Source organism: Salvelinus alpinus, chromosome 25, assembly GCF_045679555.1.
Source record: "Salvelinus alpinus chromosome 25, SLU_Salpinus.1, whole genome shotgun sequence".
Taxonomy (NCBI): domain Eukaryota; kingdom Metazoa; phylum Chordata; class Actinopteri; order Salmoniformes; family Salmonidae; genus Salvelinus; species Salvelinus alpinus.
The window spans coordinates 17201175-17226179 of record NC_092110.1 but is presented as its reverse complement, the minus strand read 5'-3'; the positions used below and the strand labels follow the sequence as shown (position 1 = coordinate 17226179).

Below are 25005 nucleotides of genomic sequence, written 5' to 3'. Positions count from 1 at the left end.
GATCCTTCTGTCCCGGAATTCGGCATAGTCTCCGGCTCATAATCACTCTGCCCCTTCAGTCAGGTCCTTAAGAGAACACAAACAATCAGTCAATTGGCCTCAGGTGAGCTCGTCAGTAGTGGCTGTACTGCGGCCCACCTCCAGGAGAGGGTGCAGTCGGACCACTTGATCCGGCTGATCCCTCACATTTGTTTAAGCACCTTTGGCAGGGATTACAGCCTTGAGTCTTCTTGAGTATGACGCTACAAGTTTGGCACATCTGTATTTGGGGAGTTTCTCCCATTCTTCTCTGCAGACCCTCTCAAGCTCTGTCAGGTTGGATTGGGAATGTCGCTGCACAGCTATTTTCAGGTATCTCCAGAGATGTTCGATTGGGTTCAAGTCCGGGCTCTGGCTGGGCAACTCAAGGACATCCAGAGACTTGTCCTGTTGGAAGATGAACCTTCGCCCCAGTCTGAGGTCCTGAGTGCTCTGGAGCAGGTTTTCATTAAGAATCTCACTGTACTTTTCTCTGTTCATCTTTTGCTCGATCCTGACAAGCCTCCCAGTCCCTGCTGCTGAAAACATCCCCACAGCATGAGGCTGCCACCACCATGCTTCACCTTAGGGATAGTGCCAGGTTTCCTCCAGACGTGACACTTGGCATTCAGGCCAAAGAGTTCACTCTTGGTTTCATCAGACCAGAGAATCTTGTTTCTCATGGTCAGAGTCCTTTAGGTGCCTTTTGGGAAACTCCAAGCATGCTGTCATGTGACTTTTACTGAGGAGTGGTTCCCGTCTGGTCACTCTACCATAAAGACCTGATTGGTAGAGTGCTGCAGAGATGGTTGCCCTTCTTGAAAGTTCTCCCATTTCCACAGAGGAACACTGGAGCTCTGTCAGAGTGACCATCGGGTTCTTGGTCACCTCCCTGACCAAGGCCCTTCTCCCCCGATTGCTCAATTTCGAATCTCATAGCAAAGTGTCTGAATAGTTATGTAAAAATGTTCTATAAACCTGTTTTTGCTTTGTCATTATGGGGTATGGTGTGTAGATTGATGAGGGAAAAAATGTCTTTAATTCATTTTAGAATAAGGCTGTAACGTAACAAAATGTGTAAAAAGGGAAGGGGTTTGAACACTTTCCGAATGCACTGTACATTGTATAGAAATTGTTATAATTGTAATTTTCCTCTTTGAATCAGTGCCCATTGAAAGACGTGTTGGTAATTATAATGTGTGTGTATGTATGTTCCAGGAGGCCTGTGTGAGGATGGAGGAGGGCATCCACATGGAGAGGCACTGTGCCCAGCTAGTGGAACAGCATGGGGCAGCCCAGGACTGGCTGAGGGAGCATGTGAAGGGTCTGGGCCCCCAGCCCACAGACAGACAGGCTCTACACAGCTACGCCAACACCCTGAAGGTTAGTTACAGGAGCATGGAAAAGAGCATGAAAGAACAGCATTGTATTGCAATGTATTGTATTTGCTATTAGCTTATTTGTGCATCGCAAAATATGTCATACTATTGTTTTACTGTATGTGCTTCAGGACAGCTTGTTAAGACCATATTGTCCCTATTGCTAGTCTGAGGGTTGTAAATAATGTATGTGCCCTCCTCCCACAGGCCCTGCTCCAGACTGTCGACAGGGAGGAGAGGGAGATGAGGGAGCTGGACGCAATCCGAGACACCCTGCTGAGCCGCTGCACCCCTGCCGGTCGGGACACCCTGACCCTAGAGGTCAGCCACCTCCACGACCTCCTCACTTCTTCTGAGAGGGAGATGAGGGAAAGGCTGGGAGGCTGCGAGGCCCAGCTGAAGGAGCTGGATGCGAAGATGGCCAAGAAGGCCCAGGGCCTGAGGGAGAGGGCCAAAGCCCTGCAGTGGGAGCTCCGTTCTCTGGACCAGGCCCTGAGCTACAGCGAGCCACACCCCAACATAGCCCAGCTCCAGCAGCACTGGCACAGCCTCAAGGTACCTCCGCTGCTCCAAATGACTCTGCTCTGTTTGGCACTGTACTACTGCCCTGGATCAATGCATGATCATTTAGTTCCCATATTAAGGTATTTCTTTTTAAACAACTTAAAATAATCAATGTACACAGTCTGTGGGACATTTGCAACAAAGTAAATACAAGTAAATTATAGTTCTATATCGCTCCGAGACTCTAACCTGAGTTTTACACTTGTGCACCCTTTAGAACTGCGAGAGGTCGTTGGAGGGGTTAGGGCTTAAAGTTCATGACCTGCGTCAGGCTGCCAGATCTGCATCCACAGAGGAGGACCTTCCCGCTGAAGTCATCTCCATAATGGAGTTACTGAGCCAGCAGCACGACAGGTACTAGACTTGGCATCCCAAACATTCAGCTCATTATCAAACTGTGCAGTGCACAGAACCTCTTCCTGTTGCTCTCCAAGTTTAAACTCAGCTGGCTCTCTTCCATTTCAATTTCAGTTTTAATTGTTATTACTCCCTTATATCATAGATAACGGAACATGCTGATCTTTCTTTGTAGTTTGAGGGGTAGCAAGTTGCAAAAGATAGAGACATGGAATTCTTATATACATGAGTAGCTGGGATGTTTAGTATAGTAGCTATTAACTAATCTAAGAGATTGTATCAGCTTGAACATATGAATATCCTGTCAGTGTGCTGATGCTATCCTCTCTCTCTCTCTCACTCTCACTCTGTGTGTGTGTAGTCTGAAGACCAGGTTAGGTGAGAGGCAGAGCTGCTGCACTGAGAACACAGCTCGCTGCCTCACAGCCTCTGTTCAGCTTCTGCAGCAGTGGAACCACTCGTCACCCACACGGACAGCCCCCTCCATCCAGGTTATAGCACAGGCCTCTCAATCAAACAGAATGAATGTTGATATGATGAAGTTTAAAGTCTTCAATATATCCAAATCGATATGTAATTCGGTTTGTGTCAGCTTTTTGTACTTTCATTGCACAATCTAGTTTTATGAGCATCACATACAATACAATTGAAAGTTTTGCAGTAATGTTGGCTTCCTGGGTATGGGAGCAAATTATTAGAACTGTAGAGGGAACACAATATTACTGTATGCCATGCTGAAGTAATTGCCAGGGTGCGTAAGTGTGTAGATGTTTTGAATTCGGTCATTATTTCCAATTATTACAGGAACATTATCAAGGACTTTGTTTAGTGCCTATGGGTACATCCTGTAATACGTGACGTAAGTCCACTCACTGTGCTCCATTTGCTAGATTGTTGAAACAACATGAATCAGAGCTAGTGAGGTCAGGGATATAAACTATTCCAAGAACTCAGAGTTTTTGAGTAAACATGGAAACACTCATCACTCACTGATGGTAGAGCATGTGACAGTGGTTCTTCCTTCTTCAGGCTGCATTAGAGGAGGGTGTGCAGTTCCAAAAGGCCCTGAAGGAGGTGCTGTCTCACAGACAGTTCCTGGTGGACTGCCTGAAGCCTGACCAAGCAGACAGACTGGAGAAAGACACCACTGCAACACTCAGGGATGCAGACACACACAGCACCTTTCTCACCAGGACTCTGAAAGTGAGAACTTTACAGATCCCCAACCAGCCCATTGTTAAACTGTTTAATGCAACAACATTTTGTATTCATATTTTCTCTCCTTTTCCCTCCCAGGATGTAGCTGAGAAGAGTAAACAGAAAATAGATGTGACTCAGCCCGTTGCTGTCACCTCAGTCCAGACAGAAGACAAACCAGCCGCACCACCTAGGAGGACAGCCAAGACCAAGCAGACTCCCACCCAGGAGAGTCAGCAAGCTACACCACAGTTACTTCTCCATATCAAAGAGAAAATCATACCACAACCACTCCCCCCTGTCACAGAGAAAAACATACCACAGCCACTCCCCCCTGTCACAGAGAAAATCATACCACAGCCACTCCCCCCTGTCACAGAGAAAATCATACCACAACCACTCCCCCCTGTCACAGAGAAAATCATACCACAGCCACTCCCCCCTGTCACAGAGAAAATCATACCACAGCCACTCCCCCCTGTCACAGAGAAAATCATACCACAGCCACTCCCCCCTGTCAAAGAGAAAATCATACCACAGCCACTCCCCCCTGTCACGGAGAAAAACATACCACAGCCACTCCCCCCTGTCACAGAGAAAAACATACCACAGCCACTCCCCCCTGTCACAGAGAAAATCATACCACAGCCACTCCCCCCTGTCACAGAGAAAAACATACCACAGCCACTCCCCCCTGTCACAGAGAAAATCATACCAGTCAAACAGGAGACTTCAGCTGTCACTGCCATGGCGCATACTGAAGCACCAAGTTCAGGGTCTGTCATGACACCAGAACCGGCAAAGGAGAATAAAACTGCTGTCACACAGGTGCCAAAAGCTGCAGTAGAGCCTAAACAGAGCACGATAGTGACCACTCGATCGGTTGAAACCCTGAAGACGGACATAACTTCCACCACCATCCAAATACAAGATACCAAGAGTCGATCGTCTGAGACCCTGTTGACAGAGAGAACTGCAGTCAAGGAGCATGGTGATACTCATGTCACAAGAGTAGAGACTACAACTGTGAAGACGGTTAGTCAGGCAACTGACCAGACAGACCAGGGCCTTGATCAGGAGACATATTTGACGGATGCCCTACGCTCACAGCATGCTTACATTGACTCTGAAAGACAACGTAGTCATGACGACACACAAGTAAAACAATCTCAGGTAAAACAAGCTCACGTCCCTGACACAAAAAGCCAAGTGTGTTATGATGTCGACACACCGCAGCCACTAGAGAAGAAAGTGTCCTCGGTCATTCTGGACACTGACACTGTGTATGTGCAGACACCAGAGATATGGCCACTGATGAGCAGTGACACCGCACTTATCATATCCTCCGGAGAAGTAGTGCTTGATACCGACAAAATGGACTCGGACACTCAGTCCACCAGTTCTGGATATCCAGGAACAAAGTCATTCAGTCCGTCCAGTCACAGTCCACAGCAGACAGAATCACAGGACTCCACGGTAAGGCCCAGTGAACACCCTGAGAATAGGCTTCCTCAGTCCCAGTCGGACAGAGCTGTGGAGAACAAGGTCAAGTATAACACTGAGGAGTTATGGAAGGACAGCAACACTGAGACTGAACAACGAGACCTTATACTGGACTTGCCTAATGTGGCTCAGCCCACTGCTGTTGCCTCTGTCCAGACAGGAGTCAAAGCACCACCCCCGTCCACACCACCTCGCAACAAGAGAAAAGCCAAGAGCCAGCAGGCCCAGCCCTCTGACACACAGCCTGAGAGAGCTGTGGAGAACAGGGTCAAGTATAACACTGAGGAGTTATGGAAGGACAGCAAGGCTGAGACTGAACAACGATACATTGTACTGGACCTGCCCACAGTGAGCGATGTTGCTGTACCTCCTGCTGTCACCTCAACCCAGACAGAGGACAAAGCAAAAGCACCATCCACACCGCCTCGTACTAAGAAGACAGCCAAGAGCCAGCAGGCTACAACCCAGGCCCTTCTACCCCAGGCCTCTGACACACAGCCTGAGAGAGCTGTGGAGGACAGTGTCAAGTATAACACTGAGGAATTATGGAAGGACAGCAAGACTGAGACTGAACAACGATACATTGTACTGGACCTGCCCACAGTGAGCGATGTTGCTGTACCTCCTGCTGTCACCTCAACCCAGACAGAGGACAAAGCAAAATCACCATCCACACCGCCTCGTACTAAGAAGACAGCCAAGAGCCAGCAGGCTACAACCCAGGCCCTTCTACCCCAGGCCTCTGACACACAGCCTGAGAGAGCTTTGGAGGACAGTGTCAAGTATAACACTGAGGAATTATGGAAGGACAGCAAGACTGAGACTGAACAACGATACATTGTACTGGACCTGCCCACGGTGAGTGATGTCCAGAAAGAGCCTGTTGCTACTGCTGTCACTTCAATCCAGACAGAAGACAAAACTAAAGCACCATCCACATCGCCTCGTACCAAGGAGACAGCCAAGAGCCAGCAGGCCCAGCCCTCTAACACACAGCCTGCTGTGGAGAACAAGGACAAGTATAACACTGAGGAGTTATGGAAGGACAGCAAGGATGACACTGAACAACGGTACATTGTACTGGACCTGCCCACAGTGAGTGATGTGGCTGTACCTCCTGCTGTCACCTCAACCCAGACAGAGGACAAAGCAAAAGCACCATCCACACCGCCTCGTACTAAGAAGACAGCCAAGAGCCAGCAGGCTACAACCCAGGCCCTTCTACCCCAGGCCTCTGACACACAGCCTGAGAGAGCTGTGGAGACCAGGGTCAAGTATAACATTGAGGAGTTATGGAAGGACAGCAAGACTGAGACTGAACAGCGGTACATTGTACCGGACCTGGCCACAGTGAGTGATGTCCAGAAAGTTGGGAAAGAGGACCAACCAAAAGCACCAACTCCACCAGCACCTTCTGCATCACCCCTGGCCTCTGAGATAAGTAAACAGAAGGCCGATGTGGCTGTACTTCTTGCTGTCACCTCTATCCAGACACAAGTCGAACCAAAAGCACCAGTACCATCCACACTGCCTCGGACCAAGAAGACAGCCAAGAGCCAACAGGCTCCCACCCAGGACAGTCAGCAAGCTAAGCCACTGTCACACACCCCTGTCAAAGAGAAAACCATACCAGTCAAACAAGAAGCTTCAGCTCTGACTAAACCGGAGAGCAAGATAATCGGTTCTGATCAACCCAGTCAAACAAAGATACGCGTCACTAAGACATTGCAGTCAGAGAAAGCAGAGACAGTGTGGACTGAAATTGACATATCTCAGGCAGAGGTTAGCAATGCATGCCTACCACAGACTCAACCAGAACCCTCCAAAGCAACGAGTGACAGAGCTATTGAGGTTCAGGGCAGAGGGACCTGGGAAGAGCATGATAAAGAGTGGAGAAGTGAACATGACCAATGTGAGGCGCAAGAAAGTCTGACCGAACCAAAGGTGAAGTTGGAGGCTACTGCCCAACCAGACAGAAAACAGTCAGCTAAAATCGAAAGTGAGAGTCAGTCAGTGAGTGAAAAACAGCCAAAGAGAGATGCTGCCCAACCAATCAAGCAACATGGAGCTACAGCTGCAACTGAGAACACCCGAAAAGAAGACCGGGAGAGCAGCACTAAAGGCCAGCCAGAGGTAAGTGTGGCCAAATTAGACAAACAACAGACAGATGAAGAGGAGCAAAAGAGGAAGGAGCTCAAGGAGGGCCCAGATTCATAAAACCTTCTGCCATTTTTTCCTTAACTATAGACTTAAGAAGAAAATTAAGAAAAGGTTCTTGAATATTTTCTTGCGTTATTTCCTATGTTTCTCCTTAAGCAAAAAGTTAAGAAGAAATTAGATTCTTGAAAATAACGTTATTGGAAATGTTGTTAATTCCAAGATGGCTAAACCCTTAAACTCAGGGCAGTGGGAGAAAAAGCTCAGGAAAGCAATTGAACATATTTAATTCACTCACAAACTTCATCTAAAAGTGTCAGTATTGATTATTTTAAACCCAAGAACATGTTTTAGAACAGTCATCTCAGTAAGAAATATGCTAACATGATTGCCATTGCTAGCTAGATAGCTAGCTAAAACGGTTGCCTCATTTTCGTAAACAACCGCTGAATTGCAGAGTGCCAAATTCAAATAAAATTGCTAAAAATATTTATTTTCATGAAATCACAAGTGAAATATACCAAAACACAGCTTAGCTTGTTGTTAATCCACCTATCGTGTCAGATTTTGAAAATATGCTTTACAGCGAAAGCAATCCAAGCGTTTGTGAGTTTATCGATCACTAGACAAAACATTACGAACAGCTAGCAGCAATGTAGATTGGTCACGAATGCCAGATAAGCAATAAAATTAATCGCTTACCTTTGATGATCTTCAGATGTTTGCACTCACGGGACTCCCAGTTACACAATAAATGTTCCTTTTGTTCGATAAATATTATTTTTATATCCAAAAACCTCCATTTGGTTGGTGCGTTATGTTCAGAAATCAACAGGCTCGAGCAGTCATGAACGACAGACGAAAATTCCAAATAGTATCTGTAAAGTTCGTAGAAACATGTCAAACGTTTTTAATAATCAATCCTCAGGTTGTTTTTAACATAAATAATCGTTAATATTTCAACCGGACGGTAAACTATTCAATACAGGAGAGAAAGAAAATGTCGAGCGACCAGTGTCGCGCGCATGAACTAATGGAAGGACATCCGTCTATCCACTGACGCGATTTGATAAATCTCGCTCATTTTTCAGAATAAAAGCTTGAAACTATGTCTAAAGACTGTTCACACCCTGAGGAAGCCATAGGAAAAGGAATCTGGTTGATATCCCTTTAAATGGACGAAAGACAGGCAATGGAACAGTGATTTTTCAAAATAAGAGTCACTTCCGGGTTGGATTTCCTCAGGTTTTCGCCTGCAAAATCACTTCTGTTATACTCACAGACAATATTTTGACAGTTTTGGAAACTTTAGAGTGTTTTCTATCCTACTCTGTCAATTATATGCATATTCTAGCATCTGGACCTGAGAAATAGGCAGCTTACATTGGGAACGTTATTTTTCCAAACATAAAAATTCTGCCCCCTAGCTTCAAGAGGTTATTAAGAAGATTTGTAAGAAGATATTTGAGAAGTTTGTAAGAAAATCATTCAACCTTAATATATTGTTGAGGAATTGCATTTACAAACTATCTTATGAACTTCTTATTTTTTTTCTTAAGAAGCTTCTAAAGTCTTTGCATAAGAAGTGTTTTGGGAATCTGCGCCCAGGCCCTGTTGCTATGGCAACAGAGAGCATAGAGAGGGCAAAGCCGGATGGCAGTGACTTGCCACAGGTGAGTCCATTGCTCGCTCACTCACTCAAAGCTGTAAAATACCCCCATGTTTGTTTTGAGAAAGTGTGGGGTTCTATCTCCAGGCTCTGTAATATGAGCTGTATAAGCGAGACAGGCTTGATTCTAGTCTGGTTTATCTCTGGGGTTCTGTGGCACATTGTTCTAAAGGACAGAACATTTTGAATGCCCCTGTACCTCAGAGCAGCTAGAAGGATTAGAGGTCTTACCTAGAGAGACAAAGAGATGGCAGAGTGAGAGAAATATTTGGAGGGATGAGAGTGAATACAGTGAGTGACGTTGCTTCAGGGAAGTAATGCTATAGCCAAAATTGTATTAAAACCACCACATTTGCATGGCTCTAGGTGGAAATGAAAATGAAAAAACACCTGTTATTTTGTGTGTGTTGTAGCTTGGGTCTACAAAGAATGCTTAGTCTTCTGTTAATGACGTTGATAGCTGTTGATAACTTTTGATAATGTTGATAATGTTAATATTTACTCCCTCACTCATAATGCAGCAAAGGACAACTACCCAAGGTACTTTTAAATGTTTTTTAAAGAATACAATGTAGTCTGAACAAAGAACAAGGGCCTGTGCTGTCTTGACCATAGACTGTATATATATATAAGGTCTTTACCTGTGTTTGCACGGAACACACGGCTCCTGGACAGGAATGTGAGCCGCCCGCCTCTCTCATGATGTCACTCTCTATGATGTCATAGGCAGAAAGACTAAACACTGATCCTGCCCACTCTAGTGTTCACTTCATTGCAGTGAGTGTTGTTGTGGGGAGTATTATTTTTCACCACTTCCAACCGTGGTTTTTGACACCACAGGTTTGACGTAGGCTTTGGTGAATGCCTGGAAGTCCGCTATTCATTCACAGGTTAATTGTTATTTTGGTTTTCATAGCAGCAACAGGTGTGCAGCACAGAGAAGCCAGCAGCTCCTGTTGAGGCAGCAGTCCCTGTTGTAAACAAGGAGACTCTAACCCCAGACCCTTTTGTGAAAAAAGAGACCCCAGCTGTACCAGAAGGACCCACCATGCAGGACATCTTCACTGACATCCAGCGCCTGTCACAAACTGGACCAAAGAGCATTCTCATTGAGGTACGCCCAAAGGTTACTGTACAGAGGTGCACATACACATTTTTGAGTTTGTGATAGTAATGCTTTGTATTAGTGTTTGAAATGTATCTGATATTTGAACATTTGTGCGAGCAGTTATGCAATGTCATTGTCAGAACACTTTTAAAAAATTGCCCAGGCAAGGAAAAAACATATTACAATAGCTTGAATTATTAGTATCTCAATCTTTGTCGAAGCGCACCACACTGTCCACATGGTCATACTGTCTCTTTGTGTGTAACCACAGATTAAACCTTGGGAGGACCCCATGAGGATTCTGAACACGTCTCTGGCTGACCTGCAGGCTCGTCTGAGCAGGCTGGTGGTCAGTGTACTGGGCTGCAGAAACCGCCCTGCAGACCTCAGCCCCGCAGCCATGGCTTTGCAGGTGGAGGAGGCCGAGGTGAGAGCCAGGCCAAAATAAACCGCAACCCAATAGCAATGCACAACACACCAGAAAACCACAACAGCAACGCACAATAGAAACCCACAACATAATCCACAGTACAGTTCACAATAGTAACCTATTTAAATGTCAACACAGAGGTTGATATTTAAGTTAGAAGCTATTCAAGTCTGTCCTATTGAGTCAGTTGATCATTATTCCTAGAGTGAACATCCTACTGAGTGTGTGTTTTGTATGTTGTGGTTCCAGGAGTGCAGACAGGCTGCTCAGACCCAGGTGTCTGTGTTCTCCCAGCCCAGAGAGGCTCAGACTGCAGACCGGGAGGCCTTTGAGCATGTGGAGAGCCAGTGGGGCGCAGCAGTGTGGGATGCCTCAGAAGCTGTCCACTGTAAGGAGGCCCAGCTGCAGCTGGTCACTGAGGCGGACAGGCAGACACAGACAGTCAAGGCCACTCTGGAGAAGCTGTCTGCAGAGCTGGAGGCCCTCACAACGTGAGTGTTGTCACTGCAGTCTCTGATGAATAGCTTTACTTTAGTTTTTATGAGTAAGAATATTAGGCATTTTCTAATTTCACAATACAATTTGACGGTCATACTGCCTAGTGAATAGTGGATAATATGTCTATAATGCTCAGTTTTTTTAAATAATGCCCCTCTACCATGCTGTGTGCAGATCTCCAGTGGAGAGCAGCTCAGCAGAAGCTGAGGAGCTACGTTCCTTTCTGCGGGGTATGGAGGAGGACAGGACCGTCATGGGGGAGCTGATCCTCACTCTCACCAAGCTGTCCCCCCACCTGAACCAGGCAAAGCGAGCTGCTGCACAGATCCAGCAGATAGGCCTGCAGGAAGAGTGGAGGTCACTAGAGAGAGCTTCAGAGAAGACCCTGTACTGTGTCAATGGCTATGCCAGGGAAACCAGCAGCCTTCTCGCAGAGATCTCCTCTCTTCAGGAGCAACTGGAGGTCATAGGAAAGGCTACAGGCTCACCCCATTCCACTACAATCCAGTGGGACAGCAAGAGGGCCCAGGAGCTGATTATGGTGAATGCTGAGCTGACTGCAGCTCAGCAGAAATACCTCTACCTGCAGCAGGGCTCAGAGGCTCTGGCCCACAGCTCCCAATGGGAGAAGGAGACAAAGCAGATAGAACAGGGGCTCCAACAGGTCAAGGAGCAGCTGGATCGTGTTGGAGAGCAGGTGTCCTCTCAGACCCCCAGCAGTGACAACCCTATCATGAATAAGATCCACAAGGTAATGATGGACGCGTTTGCCTGGGCCAAGCAGACGGAGAGCGACATCGAGGGCCGGAGGAGGAAGGTGGCCCTGCTCCCCGAGGAGGTCCATCGGCAGATCAAAGACCTGAAGAAGCTGCAGTGGGAGATGGCGGCCAAGCAGGCCCAGCTGGAGGCCCTGGTGGAAGAGGTGGAGGAGCTGCTCCCAGAGCTGGACCAGGCTGATGATGTCCCCATGGTGCACTCCTCCCTGGTCAGCCTGGAGAGTCTGTCCAGGTCCACCACAGAGAAGCTAGCCAAGGCTGTGAAGGAGATGGAGTCAGGCCTGCAGACTAGAGAGAATATGTCAGAGCAGATAGCAGACCTGGACTCCTGGGTGGTGGGTCACCTCCATAGAGAAGCCTCCAGGAGGGGAGAGGGGGAGGGCCAGGGTACTAAAGACCTGGATCGCCGGGTCAGACAGATTCAAGAGACCCTGGTAGAGGCGGAGAAACAGGCTGCTGTGTCCGAGGCTCTTCTCATGAGGAGCAGAGACATCGCCTCTGAGCTCAGCATCACAGAGAACTGCCTCCTCAATGAGAAACTCACAAACCTCCAGGAGGACATCAAGAGCATAATCAGCTATGAGAAAGCTAACAAGCAGGAGCTGGAGGAACTCCTTCAGACCCAAGACGCATCTAGGCACAAGGTGACCACGTTGGAGAAGAGCCTGAGACAGATGCTGGTGGACCTAAACAGACACAGGTTCCCGGTCACCAGGGAGACTCTAAGCACCATTGAGCCGTTTAAACACATGATCGTGGAGCACAAGTGCCAGGTGGACAAGCTGCAGCCCTTCATCCCTGAGGAGAAGAAACAAGAGCTGCTGTGTGTCATTTCCCAGTTGCACTGCAAAATGAGCACGCTGAATATGAAGGCCAAAGAACACGAGAGGTACCTAACCTTCAGGAAGTGTGTGGAGGAACTGCGGGAAAATGTGGAGGAGCAGGTCCTCCAGACCAAGGAGGAGAACAGGGGGAAGGAGGAGAGGTACACGACCGGTCAGGTCATCCTCACTCAGCTCCCTCTGATAAAGAGACTGTGTGAGGAGGCTGCCGATGAGCTGCAGAGCATCTCCCAGGACCTCTATCCCTCACAGCTGACTGCAGAGCGTGGGAGGCTTAAGCAGAACCTGGAGAGCTTCCAAACCTGGGAGATGACTGTGATCAACAATATCCAGATCCTGGAGTGGGGCCTGCTGAAGGAGGTGCACCTCCAGTCAGAGCAGAGAGCTGTGCTGGCCTTCCTAAGGGACATCCAGCGGGAGCTGCAGCAACCATGCCAAGTCGATCCCACAGAGGAAGCCGTCGACAAGGAGCACTGGAGGATTGTGACCCTGCGGATGACCGTGGAGTGCAGACTGAGGGTGTTGAAGATTCTAGAGCGCAAGAAAGGACCTAGGCAGCAGGATGGATCCCCGGAGTATAGTGACCTGATGGACCTGAAGAATGCAATCCTGAATGAATGTGACTTACGGATGGCAAGTTGTTTTGTTTTTGGTTGATAGTGTTTCAAAACCATATTAAATGCATGTTAATTGACTATTCATGTAAAAAATGGTGATGATTTTTCAGGAGAGCGTTTCCCAGGCACGGGATTCTTTGAGAGACTACACTGGAGCTGTGAGTGGTGCTGTCCGGTTCCTCCAGGAGGCTGAGGCCCTGCTCCATCCCTCATTAGCCCCAGTCGGAGATTGCCTTGAGAGGCTGAGGGACATCCAGCAGGCCCTGGCATCCATGGAGGAGCAGCTCCATTCCCATATAAGCCAGCTCCAGACCCTGGCCCTCCAGCATGACTACCTGAGCCCCCAGATGGTGGAGCGTCTACAGAGGGAGGTGCTGAGCCAGCTCCTGGTGCGGATGTCCACCCTCCAGGCCCAGGCCCAGCTCAAACTGGAGGTCCTGCAGAGGTAGACACTGTCTCTAAGAGTCAAGGGACCTTAGATACAGTCATGATAGTGAAATGATTGTAATACTCAACTGCCAAGTCAAGCCAACCTTCTAATGCTTAATGCCATTTGTAGTAGTCTTATTGATGTGACGCCTGATTGATATGTGGCTTGTGTTTTGTAGGTGTGCTGAGTATCACAGAAGGTATAGGAAGTGCCATGAGGAGATCTGCCAGTGTGTAAAAAGCGCAGAGACCCATCTCTCCTACTGTCACTCTCACAAAGTCAGCTCTCTCACAGACTGCACCGACCAGCAAGCTAAGCTAAAGGTATGGGGAAAGAATGCTAAACACATTTTTCATAGCGTTAACATTTATAAAAAATATATGTATTTTTTACCAACCACTCTCTCTATCCTTTACAGGCTCTGTCTGAGGAGGTGGACTCTGTAACTGGGCTTCTAAAGTGTTTGGGGGAGTGGTGCCCGGAGCAGGGTTGCCGTTGCAGCAGGGAGGGGGCGGTGAGCGCGCTCTGGAGGCAGGTGGCAAGACTGCAGCGTTGCACCCGCAATCTGAAGACTCACTCAAATCAGAGGGCAGACGAATGGAGTGATATTACAAAGAGCGTGAGTTACATGATAGATACTGGACACCTCTACCTCAATCTTAAAAATAGCTATACATTTCCTAAAATGACTGAGTTGAAATTAAATTGTTTTCAACCCTGCGATATAAAATCTACCAAACTCTTTCAGCCAATGATTGACACAATATAGAGACCCCACTCTTCCCTACACACCCAGCACAGAAAGTCAGGTTGGAAGCAGACATTTTACAGACTGACTCATTAACTCCAATTCTTGTTATCCTTTCAGGTGGAGCGAGCGTCCATCATGCTGGAGCAGGTGGAGGCTGAGCTGCCAGATGACTCCAGGGAGAAGGTGTGTGGGGAAGAGCTGCAGGTGCTGCTGTTGTACTGGGACCAGTACCAGGACAGGCTAGACTGTGAGCACCGAGCTCTCTCAGCTCTCGAGCTCCGCATCGCCAGACTGCTGGGCGTCCCCGCCCACCTGGAGCAGGCCCCGCCCACCCCGCTGTGTCAACAGTTGCAGGTCATGCAGGACCGCTATGGCAGGTGAGAGGTCAACCACCATACAACAGACAGGACAGGAAACACATTGTTTGGTATTGTTGTTTCAGGAGCTGAGTGTGTGGTGCCTCAAATATTACACTTAATTCCCACTTCTCAGACACAAATCCCCATATGCCAGCATATGCCCATGTGGCATGAATGAACAACTATAGGCTTTAAGACAAGTGTTAAAAGCCAAACGTGTTGCATTGATGGTCATACCAATCAGTGTTTCTGTGGTAGTGCAGGGCATAGGTACTCAATCTCCCAGCGGCTCCACATTCACACTTGGATGAGCATTCTGGGGAAAGTGGGTCGGCAAAGGGTTGCTGTGCCTCTCCACTCAGGACAACAAGCGCAGAAAGATTCATACTCATACCCACTCAGTCATCCACAGCATACACACACATGCTTACCGTGTAGATTACCGCAGATGCAGAGGTTGTGAAATACTTAAATACCTGAATTGAGATGATGCTCTGCATCCTGATTTTGGTGTCAGCTTTAGTTCCCAAAGGAAACTCTTTGCCTTATGAAGTCAAGGTAAGAGACTAGAGTTTTTTAAATCTCCTTTTTAAATGGACTATGTGTTATATTGGTTATGTACCATGCTAGCTGTTTTTGATTCACAGTGATATACAGAGCCTTCGAAAAGTTTTCAGATCCCTTGACTTTTTCGAAAATTTGTTACGTTACAGCATAGAAATGTTTGCTAATTTATAAATAATAAGAAAAATGAAATATGACATTTACATTACATTTACTCAGTACTTTGTTGAAGCACCTTTGGAGCGATTACAGCACTGAGTCTTCTTGGCACACCTCTACTTGGGGAGGTTCTCCCATTCTTCTCTGCAGATCCTCTCAAGCTCTGTCAGGTTGGATGAGGAGTGTTGCTGCACAGCTATTTTCAGGTCTCTCCAGAGATGTTTGATCTGGTTCAAGTTCAGGCTCAGGCTGGGCCACTCAAGGACATTCAGAGACTTGTCCCGAAGCCACTCCTGTGTCATCTTGGCTGTGTGCTTAGGGTCGTTGTCCTGTTGGAAGGTGAACGTTCGCCCAAGCCTGAGGTCCTGAGCACTCTGGAGCAGGTTTTCATCAAGGATCTCTCTGTACTTTGCTCCGTTCATCTTTGCCTCGATCCTGACTAGTCTCCCAGTCCCTGCCGCTGAAAAACATCCCCACAGCATGATGCTGCCACCACCACCATGCTTCACCATAGGGATGGTGCCAGGTTTCCTCCAGACGTGACACTTGGCATTCAGGCCAAAGAGTTCAATCTTTATCATTCCAGAGAATCTTGTTTTAGATACCTTTTGGGAAACTCCAAGCAGGCTGTCATGTGCCTTTTACTGAGGAGTGGCTTCCGTCTGGCCACTCCACCGTAAAGGCCTGATTGGTGGAGTGCTGCAGAGATGGTTGTCCTTCTGGAAGGTTCTCCCATCTCCACAGAGGAACTCTAGATCTCTGTCAGAGTGACCATCGGGTTCTTGGTCACCTTCCTGACCAAGGCCCTTCTCTCCCGATTGCTCAGTTTGGCCGGGCTGCCAGCTCTAGGAAGAGTCTTGGTGGTTCCAAACATCTTCCATTTAAGAATGATGGAGGCCACTGTGTTCTTGGGGACCTTCAAAGCTGCAGACATTTGTTGGTACCCTTCCCCAGATCTGTGCCTTGACACAATCCTGTCTCGGAGCTCTAAGGACAATTCCTTCGACCTCATGGCTTGGTTTTTGCTCTGACATGCACTGTCAACTGTGGGACCTCATATAGACAGGTGTGTGCCTTTCCAAATCATGTCCAATCAATTGAATTTACCACAGGTGGACTCCAATCAAGTTGTAGAAACATCTCAAGGATGATCAATGGAAACAGGATGCACCTGAGCTCAATTTCGAGTCTCCTAGCAAAGGGTTTGAATACTTATGTAAATAAGGTATTTAAGTTTTTTATTTTTAATACATTTTCAAAAATGTTTAAAAACCTGTTTTCGCTTTGTCATTATGGGGTACTGTGTGTAGACTGCTGAGGATTTTTTTTAAATCAATTTAAGAATAAGGCTGTACCATAACAAAATGTCGAGAAAGTCAAGGGGTCTGAATACTTTCCGAAGGCACTGTAACTAAGACTTTAGCCAGCTGTTTGGTGCACTACAGACCTGCCTGTGTGTTTGTGTCTACAGTCTGAAGGAGAAGAGCATGCTGGGGCGGTGTGTGGTGCGGACGGAGGTGGAGGAGAGGGACAAGGTGAGGGAGGAGCTGAGTGGGGTGAAGGCATGGCTGGTGGCTGCAGAAGACCGCCTGTCACAGCTGGAGCAGTGTCCCAGCACACATAAGCTACAGGTGGGTAACCCTCTGTCTCACAACCCCTTAACATCATACAGTGTGGACAACACAATGTACCTATACACCCAGAGTGTAGTAATTTAGCAAATATTCTCAGCAGCATGCAGGAGTTGAGACTGCCAGATTGAAAGGTTCCACAGTTGAAGCATGGCATTTGGAGTCTTTGCTTTTATCATCCTCCTATGGAAGTATATGGTAGACTACAATTAGTAGAATTAATGACAAAATACTGTTTACTTGTCATTTTCAGTAATTTACTGTATTTTATGGAATTGTCCATATATGTTTTCATATTTAGTGTGTTGCTTATTGAGGTGGTTTTGGTTGTTTCGGTGTTCTTGACAAATTATAGCATAGCCTACTGTGAATGCTAATATATTTCATAGTGATAAGTGCATAGTTGAGATTTGAAAAACCCCCTCCCCTCTGTACAGTGATGCATGCGTAATGGGCTTCTAATGAGTAGGTATTTCCCATCCCTGTACCCACAACACAATGCTGTGTCTGTGCTCTGCAAACAAACATGATCAACTCAGAGGAAACGTTTACAAAGACAATATCTCTTCCAAATTGCACTGTTCACATTTTTATCTAATTTGAAATTCATAGAATGAATGATTTGAAGCTCAAGTTGAATTAAGTGGAAAGTCTCGTTGTGACTGTACTATATATTTCCATACTCTATCATTCCACCATGAACTGTATGTGGTGGTTGGTTTTGAGTTTCACTGCTGAAAGGTTGTTGTAATGAAGGTCTTCAGTGAGACTGTTAGCTCAGTGAAAGAGTTCCCCAACAAAGTGCCACATTTGAATTTAACCGTTGGCTGGGCCCTCATCCCTTTAGCTAGCTTGGTTTTATCAACCTTCCCCGGAGCTTTGTCTTGGTACTCAGTGGATGAGAGGGGACCAGTGTTAGTGTTGTCTAAAGACCTGAGTCTTGTCCAACATTTTCTCTATGTTTCCCCACCCCCCTTTACTCAGAGAGGGTCTATGAAAGGGCTCTAAAGCCCCCCCATACCTGCCTCTTTTTGTTCCACCTTGTAAGTGGATCCTCTTGGTGCATCTGTCCCAGTCTCAGACCAGCACTGATGTCACCTCCCTGACACACACACACACACACACACACACACACACACACACACACACACGCACACGCACACGCGCACACACACACACATGCACCTTCCTATGTGGCATTGCCCTGGTCCCTGTCTCAGAGCCAGGTTGTGCTGTATTTCATCTGCTTCACTGGTCGTGTTTTTCCTATCGTCGTTTGATTTTCATGTTCAGTCTGTGGACTAGGACTGTGAATAGCCTCTCATTAGCTGTGTGCTGCTAGGTGGGAGGTGAAGAGGGTTCATGCTGAGTAGCTTCAGGAATGAAAGACTTAATAAGGAAGCCTTTCTGAGCTAGTTAAACCAGCCCAGGAGAGAGAGAGAGGTGCGACATACTCGGCTGTACATTCTGTCTGGTAAGAGCTGGACCCTATGGAGGATGTGAATGAATCTATGAATGTGTATTAGCGTGTTTGTGACCTTGGAGACATAATGATGGCAGAGAGAGGGTATATGCTGTAGAACAGTGGAGACTGAGGGGAGGACGGCTCATAATAATGGCTGGAACGCAGTGAATGGAATGGCATCAAACACATGGAAAGCCATGTGTTTGGTGTATTTGATTCCATTCCACCTATTCTACTCCAGCCATTACCATGAGCCGGTTCCTCCCCAATTAAAGTGCCACCAACCTCCTGTGCTGTAGAATGAGGCTTGCTGAACTTTTTTCTCATCTCTCTTTCAATCTCTTGCTTTCTCTCTCTCTTATTCTCTCTCCATCTTTCTCTCTCTTTCCCTCCCTCTCTGTCTCTCCTCAGGAGGTTCACACCCAGCTGTGTACCCAGAAGGCAGTGCTGCAGCGCATCATGGAGGGTCTGAGGATGAAGTACTCGGACATGTACACCCTGGTTCCCGTGGAGATAGAGGGACCGCTACAGGAAGTTACACACTCACTGCAGGAAGTAGAGGAGAAGGTACAGTAGCTGAAACCTTGAGGAAACCTTTACCTGTGCTTGTATCATTGTAATGTGTCTATTTGTAAGGACCTCATTTGTATATTGGTATATTGCATTTTCTATGAATGTCAAGAACGAGCTACATGTATTTCCACGACTTGTGTCTGACTGTCTTATTGCCCCCCAGGTAGGGGATGTAATGGAGAAGAGCGGTCCCCTGCACAGACTGGGAGCCAAGGTGTCTGAGATCAAGGCTGGTCTGGGATCAGTGCAGGATAAACTGCAGCAGAGAAGCCCCTCTCTGTCGGAGGCAGAAAGCACACAGAAGGTGAGTGCTAAGGTAGCAGATATGAGAACTGATCTAGGATCAGAGTTTACCAGGCTGATGTACATAGCAGAAAGAGACTGTGTTATCACATTTGATTGTGTGTGTGTGTGTGTGTGTGTGTATGTGTGTGTGTGTGTGTAGCGTGTGTGGGACGAGCTGGACATGTGGCACTCCCGTGTGGCAGCGTTGGAGGTGGAGGTGCAGGATCTGGAGCAGGCTGAGGAAGCCCAGGTCCTCACAGAGAGCCTGATGGAGGCCCAGCTGCTCCACTCACACATGGCCAAGCAGGCAGAGCAGAGAACCGCCTTCCTCAGCAAGGTGAGGAACTACAACTCCCAGAACCCCCCTGGTTACTCTGACACATGTTCAGTTAACCCCTTGGGTAGTGTTAGCCCCTGTGTTGAATAGTGTGTGATAGATCAATCATATTTTTATTTGATGACGTTAGGGTTGACTTTTATTTGTGGATGATGATATCATAGCTTGTCTGATGTTCTGATTTTTCTATATGATATTATAGCTGATTTAATACTGACTATGTGTTTGTGTTGTTTGCAGATCAGCACATGGTTACAGGAGCATGATGAGATGATCAACAGCTCCAACAGTTGGCTAACTGAGGCTCAGTCCTGGCTCACTGCTCCCTGTACCTACACTACAGCCAAAGATTTGGCCAGCTACGTCCACGCACTACAGGTCAGTACAGCGCAACTCTTACCCAAAACTTTTCCTATACTCACCCAAGTCAAATGTACTACAATGAAGTGCACAACACAATTTGATTCATCACCGCATAACAAATGTTAAGGTTAGTCTATATTATCAGAATAATCATATGGTCTCCTGTCGATGTTACTGATCTCTATCCTTCTGTGTTGTAGATGGTGCTGGATGACTCGCAGCAGATCCGCATCACTCTGCAGGGCTTTGTGTCCGTGCTGAACGAGATCTCCTTGGTGTGTGACATCACAGCGCAGCAGGAGCAGCTGGCCGAGGCTGACCGCCATGTGGCCGCTGTGCAGCAGGGCTTTGTGGCTCCGCTCTCCCAGCTAGACCATGCCGCCGCCGTGAGTCCACCTCTCTTTCTCCACCTCTCCTAATTTCTCCTCCTTTCTCTTTCTCTCTCTCTCTCGCTCTCTCTCACTCTCTCAATTCAATTTCAATTCAATTTAAAGGCTTTATTGGCATGGAAAACATATGTTAACATTGCCAAAGCAAGTAAAGTAGATAATCAACAAAAGTTAAATAAACAATAAAAATGAACAGTGAACATTACACTCACAAAAGTTCCAAAAGAATAAAGACATTTCAAATGTCATATTATGTGCAAATAGTTAAAGTACAAAAGGGAAAATAAATTAACATAAATACGGGTTGTATTTACAATGGTGTTTGTTCTTCACTGGTTGCCATTTTCTTGTGGCAACAGGTCACAAATCTTGCTGCTGTGATGGTACACTGTGGTATTTCACCCAGTAGATATGGGAGTTTATCAAAATTGGTGCTGTGATGACACACTGTGGTATTTCACCCAATAGATATGGGAGTTTATCAAAATTGGGTTTGTTTTCAAATTCTTTGTGGGTCTGTGTAATCTGAGGGAAATATGTGTCTCTAATATGATCATACATTTGGCATGAGGTTAAAAGTGCAGCTCAGTTTCCACCACATTTTGTGGGCAGTGTGCACATAGCCTGTCTTCTCTTGAGAGCCAGGTCTGTCTACTGCGGCCTTACTCAATAGCAAGGCTATGCTCACTAAGTCTGTACACAGTCAAAGCTTTCCTTAAGTTTGGGTCAGTCACATTGGTCAGGTATTCTGCCACTGTGTACTCTCTGTTTAGGGCCAAATAACATTCTAGTTTGCTGTTTTTTTGTTAATTCTTTCCAATGTGTCAAGTAATGATTTGGTCTAATTGTGTTGCTGTCCTGGGTCTCTGTGAGGTCTGTTTGTGTTTGTGAACAGAGCCCCAGGACCAGCTTGCTTAGGGGACTCTTCTCCAAGTTCATCTCCCTCTGTAGGTGATGGGTTTGTTATGGAAGGTTTGGGAATCGCTTCCATTTAGGTGGTTTAGAATTTAACAGCTCTTTTCTGGATTTAGATAATTAGCGGGTATTGGCCTAATTCTGCTCTGCATGCATTATTCTGTGTTTTACGTTGTACACAGAGGATATTTTTGCATTCTTGGTTGGTGAGCGGACCCCAGACCTCACAACCATAAAGGGCAATGGGTTCTATAACTGATTGAAGTATTTTTAGCCAGATCATAATTGGTATGTCGAATTTTATGTTCCTTTTGATGGCATAGAAGGCCCTTCTTGCCTTGTCTCTCAGATCGTTCACAGCTTTGTGGAAGTTGTGGCGCTGATGTTTAGGCTGAGGGATGTATAGTTTTTTGTGTGCTATAGGGTAACGGTGTCTAGATGGAATTTGTATTTGTCGTCCTGGCAACTGGACCTTTTTTGGAACACTGTTATTTTTGTCTTACTGAGATTTACTGTCAGGGCCCAGGTCTGACAGAATCTGTGCAGAAGATCTAGGTGCTGCTGTAGGCCCTCCTTGGTTGGGGGACAGAACCGCCAGATCATCAGCAAACAGTAGACAGTTTGGCTTCAGATTCTAGTAGGGTGAGGCCGGGTGCTGCAGACTGATCTAGTGCCCTCACCAATTTGTTGATATATATGTTGAAGAGGGTGGGGCTTAAGCTGCATCCCTGTCTCAACCCACTGCCCTGTGGAAAGAAATGTGTGTGTTTTTATGCCAATTATAACCTCACACTTAGCTCTGGCATCTTCTACATGGATTTTAGAATGTTGTATGTTTTTCCCCCAACCCCACTTTCCTTCAATTTATATAGCAGACTCTCATGCCAAATTGAGTCAAAAGCTTTTTTGAAATCAACAAGGCATGAGAAGACTTTGCCTGCAGGGTAAATGCGTGGTCTGTCGTATGGTAATTTGGTAAAAAGCCAATTTGGCATTTGCTCAGTACATTGTTTTTATTGAGGAAATGTACGAGTCTGCTGTTAATGATAATGCACAGGATTTTCCAAAGGTTGCTGTTGATGCATATCCCAAGGTAGTTATTGGGGTCAAATGTGTCTCCACTTTTGTGGATTATGGTGATCAGTCCTTGGTACCAAATATTGGGGAAGATGCCAGAGCTAAAGATGATGTTAAATAGTTTAAGTATAGCCAATTGGAATTTGTGGCCTTTATATATTAACATTTCATTGAGGATACCATCAACACCACAGGCCTTTTTGGGTTGGAGGGTTTGTATTTTGTCCTGTAGTTCATTCAATGTAATTGGAGAATCCAGTGGGTTCTGGTAGTCTTTAATAGTTGATTCTAAGATTTGTATTTGATCATGTATATGTTTTTGCTGTTTGTTCTTTGTTATAGGGCCAAAAAGATTGAACAAGTGGTTTACCCATAAATCTCAGTTTTGGATAGATAACTCTTCATGTTGTTTGTTTAGTGTTTTCCAATTTTCCCAGAAGTGGTTAGAGTCTATGGATTCTTCAATTACATTGATCTGATTTCTGACGTGCTGTCTTTCTTTTTCCGTAGTGTATTTCTGTATTGTTTTAGTGATTCACCATAGTGAATAGGCTCAGGTTTTCTGGGTCTCTATGTTTTTGGTTGGCCAGGTTTCTTAATTTCTTTCTTAGGTTTTTACATTCTTCATCAAACCATTTGTCATTGTTGTTAATTTTCTTTGGTTTTCTGTTTTACATTTTTTGATTTGATAGGGAAGCTGAGAGGTCAAATATACTGTTTAGGTTTTCTACTGCCAAGTTTACACATTCACTATTACGTTTTGTCCAGGAAGTTGTCTAAAAGGGATTGAATTTGTTGTTGCCTCATTTTTTGTAGTAGGTTTCCACACTATTTCCTTCCATCTATAGCATTTCTTAATATTATTCAGTTCCTTTGGCTTTGATGCCTCATGATTGAGTATTGCTCTGTTCAAGTAAACTGTGATTTTGCTGTGCTCTGATAGAGGTGTGGGCTGACTGTGAATGCTCTGAGAGACTCTCTCTGTCTCGCTTTCTCTCTCTGCATTGCTCAATGTTCTTTTCTGATTGTGTAGGAGGTGGAAGCTATAGAGACAGAGGTGAAGATGATGGAGAAGGATGTCACTGAGATCAGGACGTTGTTATCGTCCCCTGACACTCTTCCCAGCCCCAGAGAGGAGAGCCTGAAGGTGAGCTGGGTGAAAGGAGTATCTGGCACGTTTAGCCCAGGGACAGAGAATGAGTGCTGATCTAGGATTAGTTTTGCCTTTCAGATCATAATGAATAACAAATGGGAAACCTGATTCTAGATCGGCAATCCTACTCTGAGACGCTTTGTGAATACAGGCCCTGGTCTCCCTCCTGTAACCCAGAGTCAGTCACTGTGTGTATATCCTTATACAGGTGTGTGTGGACAGGATCCAGTCTTTGCGGACGACCATAGCAGAGATCCAGAGCTGTAAGCCAGGCCTGTGTCTGCCAGAGAAGGCTGAGGAGACCCTCACTGTCTTTCAGAGAGTGGACCAGCTCCAACAGCAGCTAGAAGAGCTGGAGAAGGTGGCTGGGCAAATAAATGACTCCTCACGACACACAAACACACTTTCTCAAATGTATACTCAGGATTAATGTTTTCCTTTATTTTCCTTTATTTTCAGATGGTTCCAGGGGAGTTCATAGTGAAGAAACAGACACTCACTTTACCGCCAGTGAAGGTCCCTGCACCTAGCCCAACTGTACCCACCTCTTCCACAGAGAATGTTTCTGTGCCCAGCTCAACATTACCAGCCACTGAGGAAGCAGACGTGAGATCATTCCCTACAGCCACACCACTGCATGGGTCACCTCCTCACTATAATGATCCTCAGGTTTTAGGCTGGGTTTCTGTATAAGCACTTTGTGATATGTAAAAAGGGTTTTATAAATACATGTGATTGATTGAACCTGACCAGGTTATTCTGTTTTTGCAGGAGAATGGAATGGAGCAGGGCCAGATCCAGATAGTCCATGTAGAGGAAGACGCGCTGAATAGTTCTGGAGCTTCACTGATGACCGTGGAGGAGTCTTCTCCTGAACAGAGACTCAGCTGGGGAACGGAGAAGAGTCGGGTAAAAACCAAGTCACCCATATGTAGACAGTCTGACATGTTGTTAGCATGTGTCTACCTGATGGTATCTTGTACCTGTCTGACTACACACATCCATAGACTGTGCTGTCTATTATAGTTTAGAAGCCTTTGAAGTCTTACTCCAACTCAGCTGTCTCACCCTCACTCAGCTGTCTCCCCCTCACTCAGCTGTCTCACCCTCACTCAGCTGTCTCCCACTCAGCTGTTTCTCACCCTCACTCAGCTGTCCCACCCTCACTCAGCTGTCTCCCACTCAGCTGTCTCACCCTCACTCAGCTGTCTCCCACTCAGCTGTCTCCCACTCAGCTGTCTCCAACTCAGCTGTCTCACCCTCACTCAGCTGTCTCTCACTCAGCTGTCTCTCACTCACTCAGCTGTCTCACCCTCACTCAGCTGTCTCACCCTCACTCAGCTGTCCCCCACTCACTCAGCTGTCTCCCCCTCACTCAGCTGCCTCACCCTCACTCAGCTGCCTCACCCTCACTCAGCTGTCTCCCCCTCACTCAGCTG

General features: G+C 46.5%; 1 protein-coding gene across 1 annotated transcript in view; it reads left to right on the top strand.

The window, feature by feature from the left end:
- syne2b (spectrin repeat containing, nuclear envelope 2b) overlaps nucleotides 1–25005 on the top strand; it is a 139463-nt gene that overhangs the window by 45887 nt on the left and 68571 nt on the right. Inside the window, exons 49-73 of the mRNA XM_071365033.1 lie at nucleotides 1237–1401; nucleotides 1605–1952; nucleotides 2179–2315; nucleotides 2680–2809; nucleotides 3348–3521; nucleotides 3615–7151; nucleotides 8735–8848; nucleotides 9761–9958; nucleotides 10224–10379; nucleotides 10632–10873; nucleotides 11055–13131; nucleotides 13226–13560; nucleotides 13724–13868; nucleotides 13964–14164; nucleotides 14414–14673; nucleotides 16850–17009; nucleotides 18886–19041; nucleotides 19211–19351; nucleotides 19493–19669; nucleotides 19910–20047; nucleotides 20233–20418; nucleotides 23447–23560; nucleotides 23775–23927; nucleotides 24026–24235; nucleotides 24338–24475. Coding sequence (XP_071221134.1) covers nucleotides 1237–1401; nucleotides 1605–1952; nucleotides 2179–2315; nucleotides 2680–2809; nucleotides 3348–3521; nucleotides 3615–7151; nucleotides 8735–8848; nucleotides 9761–9958; nucleotides 10224–10379; nucleotides 10632–10873; nucleotides 11055–13131; nucleotides 13226–13560; nucleotides 13724–13868; nucleotides 13964–14164; nucleotides 14414–14673; nucleotides 16850–17009; nucleotides 18886–19041; nucleotides 19211–19351; nucleotides 19493–19669; nucleotides 19910–20047; nucleotides 20233–20418; nucleotides 23447–23560; nucleotides 23775–23927; nucleotides 24026–24235; nucleotides 24338–24475 — 9792 coding nt within the window. The remainder of the gene's footprint in view (nucleotides 1–1236; nucleotides 1402–1604; nucleotides 1953–2178; nucleotides 2316–2679; nucleotides 2810–3347; nucleotides 3522–3614; nucleotides 7152–8734; nucleotides 8849–9760; nucleotides 9959–10223; nucleotides 10380–10631; nucleotides 10874–11054; nucleotides 13132–13225; nucleotides 13561–13723; nucleotides 13869–13963; nucleotides 14165–14413; nucleotides 14674–16849; nucleotides 17010–18885; nucleotides 19042–19210; nucleotides 19352–19492; nucleotides 19670–19909; nucleotides 20048–20232; nucleotides 20419–23446; nucleotides 23561–23774; nucleotides 23928–24025; nucleotides 24236–24337; nucleotides 24476–25005) is intronic.